At 40.9% G+C, this 5,658-nt stretch overlaps 1 protein-coding gene across 2 annotated transcripts in view; it reads right to left on the bottom strand.

The window, feature by feature from the left end:
* Positions 1-5,658, bottom strand: part of REPS2 (RALBP1 associated Eps domain containing 2) — a 186,547-nt gene that overhangs the window by 71,383 nt on the left and 109,506 nt on the right. For both annotated transcript variants that reach the window (XM_006769434.2, XM_006769435.2), the window contains exon 12: positions 1,531-1,576. In XM_006769434.2, the coding sequence (XP_006769497.1) occupies positions 1,531-1,576 (46 nt within the window). The remainder of the gene's footprint in view (positions 1-1,530; positions 1,577-5,658) is intronic.

Raw genomic sequence — 5,658 nt, 5'->3', positions numbered from 1 at the left:
TATTTCTACAAAGCTTTATTATTCAAAAAAGGAGGATAAAAATGATTTTATTCTCTTGGTCTCAGTAAAGACCCAAATAGGAGTAGTGAAATAAAAACATCCAAATTCAATGAGCAGACTAATCCCCAAAAGAATAATATATTAAAATTTAGCCAGTGAGATTAATAATCAAATATGTAACTATGAGATTTTGTAATTTCACTCACTTTGGGAGAGAGGGGAAGTCAGAAGTGAAAACTTTGAGGTTCAATTTACAGTTAACATAGAACACATAAGCAGATTTCTGCAGTTGAAAGGTTTTTCCAACTATAAAGGCAGATAAATGTTACTAGTCCTACATCCTAAAGCCTACAGACTAATATGCAAAAGATCCATTCATCTTGTCCACCAGTGTGGCTCAGAGGTTGAGCATTGACCTATGAACCAGGTCACGGTTCAATTCCTGGTCAGGGCACACATCCGGGTTGCAGACTCCATCTCCAATAAGGGTCTGCAGGGGCAGCCAATCAATGAGTCTCTCTCATTATTGATGTTTCTATCTCTCTCTCCCTCTCCCTTCTCCTCAGAAATCAATAAAAATATTTTTTTAAAAAAGGATGATATATATATTTGCTCCTTCTATATATAAGGAAACAAAACTCCAATTTGGAAAATTCAGGCATAAAAGATACACTAAGGGATACGGAAAATACGAAAACAAGACTTCCTTAAACATCAATATTTCAAAATATGATCAGATTTAAATTCACTTTTTTAGGAATGTGTCTAGTATCCAAATGAGAAAAAAAGTCACTAAGAGCCAAAGGAAAACTTGGAAAAGGCACATGTAGTATCCTATCTCACACTGCAGTCTACTGATGAAGAGGGCTCCCAATACCATTTTCTCTCTTTGATGTCCTATTGGTTCTTTTAGTCTTTCTGTTTTGTCCTTGCTCCTCCTTTCTGATGCCTCATGTCAGCCACAGCTCTGCCTCCCTGGCTCTCCCTCCCTCTTTTGCTAGTCTCTAGTGATTGAAAAACAGTGAAGCTGAGAAGAGGCTCTAATACAGGATGAAACAGACCATAAGTACTACTTACCTGAAGGTTTACACCTCATTGGAGTCACCATAAGCATTTCCTTTCCCTATTCTAGATTAGACCCCAGACTTCTTACTTTTTGGTGTTCACCTTATCATAACCGTAAATTTCAGTGTTAGTTACCTTTAAATTTTATTTTCTTCTTTACAAGGCTACTTCCCCCTACTCCTTATCATCCTGCAACAACTGGGGCATATCACACAGGCCACTTCATATCAAGTGACCAGAGCATAGCAGCTACTGTCTTCCAGCACCAGCACACACAGAAACTAAGACTCTCCCAGTAGCCCTGCATGCTCCAGTCAGGCCCCTCATGACAGTGAACTCACCCATAGTCTAACTTTCAAATCAAAAGGAAAAGGAGATTGTGGGTTGGGCTTTGGGTTGGGGGTTTGTATTTCTAATTTGAAACAGGCACAAAGGGCATTAAAGTAGAAATTAAACAAACACTACCTGGATCTTGGTCTTGCTTTGAGACTGTTGGAATCCTTAGGAGTTGCTGAAACAAAGATTGATTATTGTTTGCTTGGGTTTCGTTTCTGCAGTTAACAGGTTTATATACAACACCTGGGCTAGTACAGAGCACATCAACAGGTTAATGTGAAGTACAGGTGTCCACGTGGAGAACTTGACGTCTTCCACAGTTCCATGATTTCAGAAATTTATTTCTAAAGTTAAAGGCACAATTGAAAGGAAAGAAAAAACAACATATTTTCCTTTCCTCAGAACACTAAGAAGCCATTCTCAAGTCAAAGTTGATTAACAAAGAAATTCCAGTCTAAAAAGACAACCTTCTCAAAGGGTTATCTATGTACATAATGAAGGGTTCAGACTTAAGGATTTCTTGGTCTATCATGACAGCCTAGTAATACATTTTGAATCAGTCTCCCCTGCAAGCTAGGAAGAAATCTATTGGGCTATATATGTTAAGGTTTTCTTAAAATACACTACCAGAGCAGCATGACCAGAAGAAATCAAAGTTCTAACAAGTAAGTTGCACTGCGCCAAGCAGCTTTTCTTAAAAGAAAATATTCTTGTGTCCTATGTCTCTATGACCAAATTGTACAGAGAATATTATGGCATGAAATCATTAAAATGTTTTGTCTACCATACAACCCTTCCTTATCAAATTTCAATCATAAACTAACTTGCTCACTACTGACACCCATAAAGCCTACTTCCCCATCCCAACTTGTTGAGAGTAATTAGAAACATTTACAAAAACATTAATATCCTTTTGATGTTTTCAATCCTCTATGAATGTCCACTTTAGAAACCACTAAAGTTGACATTTTGCCAGCACTGCAAATGTTTCATCATAAAATGGCATAAAAATTCACAGAAAAAGCGCTGCTAACTAGGAACAAGGAAATATAGTTTATATACTGTTTGCACAAATCCTTCCAGAAAGAAAATGTCTCACTGCATCATCTCCTCCTCTTTCACATCGCTCAAAGATAAAACCCTCCTTGTGTATGAAGCAGCCTGAATTTACAAGGACCATTAAAATTCTTGGGTTAGATAAGCAGAGTGGGAAGGGGAGCTAAAGTGCTAACAAGACACAAAGCGAACTGGTATTATGCATCCCCATTCCATGGGGTCAGCTGCAGAAGAGGTACATTTCTCCCAACCTACACATTTTGGCTTGTTGTAGTGAGAATACAGGCATCTTTCAACTCAAACCACGGAAACACTGCCAGAGCCCCGGAAAGCCTGGGCAGCCGAAGAGTCTGAGCCCTGTCTTACCCATTATCAACAAAAACTAATTCCCCCCAGGCATCAAAGGAAAACAGCCTAAGGAGAGCCTCTGAGACCTCCAGCCAAGCTGGCTGCTTTGGGGTGGGTGAAAAGTGTGAGCAGACTCACCACAGAGCTGGGGGCCACCCTCTAGCAGGCTGCCCACAGCAGGCTCTGGTTCTGTGGCCCTCTTCTCCCTCAGGCCCCACTGCTTTCCACAAATATGTAGGTAGAAGTCTCAGCCATGTGAAAATACTGTTCACCAAACCAGACGATGATGACCGTTAATTCTTTTGTCAATTGACACTATCTTTGTCTTTTTGCTGGGGTAGGGATGGGTGTGGAAACGGGGTAAACCCTGCTGGTGAGAGATAGACAGATGGGGTGAGGGGCACAAATGAGCACTAGAGACCAGTTCGGATGTCATGAGGCCTGGGTGCTCCTCCTGGCCATGGCACTCACTAGTTGTTAGCTCTCTGAGCCTCAGTTCCCTCGTCTACAGGATGAGGAAAATAAAAATGTAGCCATTCCTCACGGGAAGAGACAAGGCATCAAAGGTACTTTAACAACTATATGTATTTTAGAATTGCAAAATATTACTGTTGTACAGCTTTCCAAATTTTTTAAGTTTAGAAATCTCATTTTTAAATATAGTTCCCTCTAGGACAGTAAAGGAAAGGCAGGTGGGAGTAGGTAATGGAAACAGAGAACTGATCTATCCCATAGGACCATGGGGTGATAGCTGGCCATCGGGGAAGCTGCTAGAATCACTAACAGCATTCAGAAGACTACACCAGTTTGAGGATGAACAGGCTTAATCCACTCAGCATTACCTAGAGACATCAAGAAAAAGATCACCATTGTACAGTGTGCTCTGTTGAATTAGCTGAAATATAATGTTAGCTAAGAAATCTATTAGACTCCACTGATATATAGGCTTTCCGCAATTAAAAGGGTCAGGTTATATGAAAAAAATATGTACAAGGGATACTCTCATTCCCTGATAATAAAGTCGCACCCCATCAGTAACCCACCACATTGTCATCTTCATCACCATTACTATTACTAGTGTCCCAGTGCACAGATTCATGCACATTGAAAGGAAATTAAGTAGAAGAGATATTTTAATATTACTATTCGCCCTTGCAGTAAATATCAACATGAAGCAGGTTATTATTACAGATCACCCAGGAAGAACAAAGGGTAAAATACTTAACTGCAGCAGTGTTTGACTATATGCTGCGCAGTGAGAAAACTTGAAGTCGTTTTCAAGGTCCACCATTTCTCACTACATTTCAGTCGGGTCAAGTTTCTAAACTTTCTAAATCTCCATTTTCCAGCTAATGAAAAAAATTTTGACTCCATCGAGTCTCCTATCTATCTACTCCAGGACTTTTGTGAGGATCAAATGAGATGAGACACATGAAAACGCTTCACAAACATTTGGTTAAGGTGTAAAATGCACCTGGCTATAAAGCAAGTCGTGTTTCTGGGCTGAAGAAACTCCAAGGAGAAGTTGCTAAGGAGAGGAAGCTGGGCATTGCTATGTGACATCATTACCCAGCTCCCACAGCCACTATTTCTGGGCTGGGCTGGGCTGGGCTGGGCTGTGGGCCGCATTTTACACCATGAGGGTATTGGCAACATTGGCTGTGATTTGGTGGGGTGTCGCTCTGGGGTGGTGGCAGGGCCTGTGTCTCACTTGGGGAAGCCAAGTGTTGGTTTGTCGGTGTCAGGTCCGTGGTGTCGCTTATTTTTAAATGGCCACTGCATGTCATGGCAGCTCCTGCATTGAGCTTCTGCCCCCTGGTGGTCAATGCACATCATAGCTACCGATCGGACAGACAGCCTTTTATACATATAGATTATTATCACCATCCACTGTGGAAGAGCAGGGCATAAAGATGCTTTTCCTCCCACCTGCAAAAACATATCCCAGGCATGTCTTGGTAAGCGTCCACAGGTTTCTCCATAGGAGTTTACTATTCCACTTAAGTCTTCCATCTGTCTCTGAGCCCCTGAAAGTCAAGATCAGCATTTGGAGCATGTGAATATCTGCAAAAATGGTGATGGCATGTTGTGTTGAAACCCAGGTGGACGCCAACGGGTGGGTCATTGCTTCTCATTTAGTTAGGAAAGGGAAGAAGAATGACAACTTCCTAGAATACTCCAGGCATGTCATATTTCCAGGAAAGAGTTATGGGATAAGAATGCAAGCCTGAACTTTAATTCTCAAAAAAAAAAAAAGGCAACAACTCAACTGAGGTGAACTGTCCACATGGCACAGCCAGCCAGAATTAGAAACCACCACCTTGAAACTCCAATGTCTCCTGCTGGGAATCCAATTCCCTCATATAGATTCCAGAAGGGGGAAGCAGTGGGAAAACTAATCAGGAATCACATGGCATGCTCCCAGGCAGAATGTGAAACAAATTTGGACGTACTTCACACAATGTGGCACTCCCTGAGAGGTTTTATCTAGTGACACCACATCCTATTCAATGAAGGAATGTTAACAATGATATCTAAAGCTCACCCCAGAGAACACGTGATGCTCATGGGAAAAAAAAAAACAGGAAGAGTTATTAGGCTCAAAGGCTATTGGAGAAGCAGCAATTTAACTCGCTACATTAAATAGTTTTTACTAATTTCATAATATGAAGTTAACAAAAATTGGGATGTATCCACTTTAGCTCCACAAAAAACCTGCCTCAGGCATTTCTCCTACACAAATAAAGCATTTCCCTCATAATAAAGGAATCCAAATCAATTTCAAAAGCCAAAACTAGGCTTGAGAATTTCTACCACTTTTGGAGTCATGGCTCATCTTCATTTTCTATTACT

The sequence above is a fragment of the Myotis davidii genome, unplaced genomic scaffold, assembly GCF_000327345.1.
Source record: "Myotis davidii unplaced genomic scaffold, ASM32734v1 scaffold604, whole genome shotgun sequence".
Classification (NCBI taxonomy): Eukaryota; Metazoa; Chordata; class Mammalia; order Chiroptera; family Vespertilionidae; genus Myotis; species Myotis davidii.
This window is presented reverse-complemented; position numbering and strand designations above follow the sequence as displayed.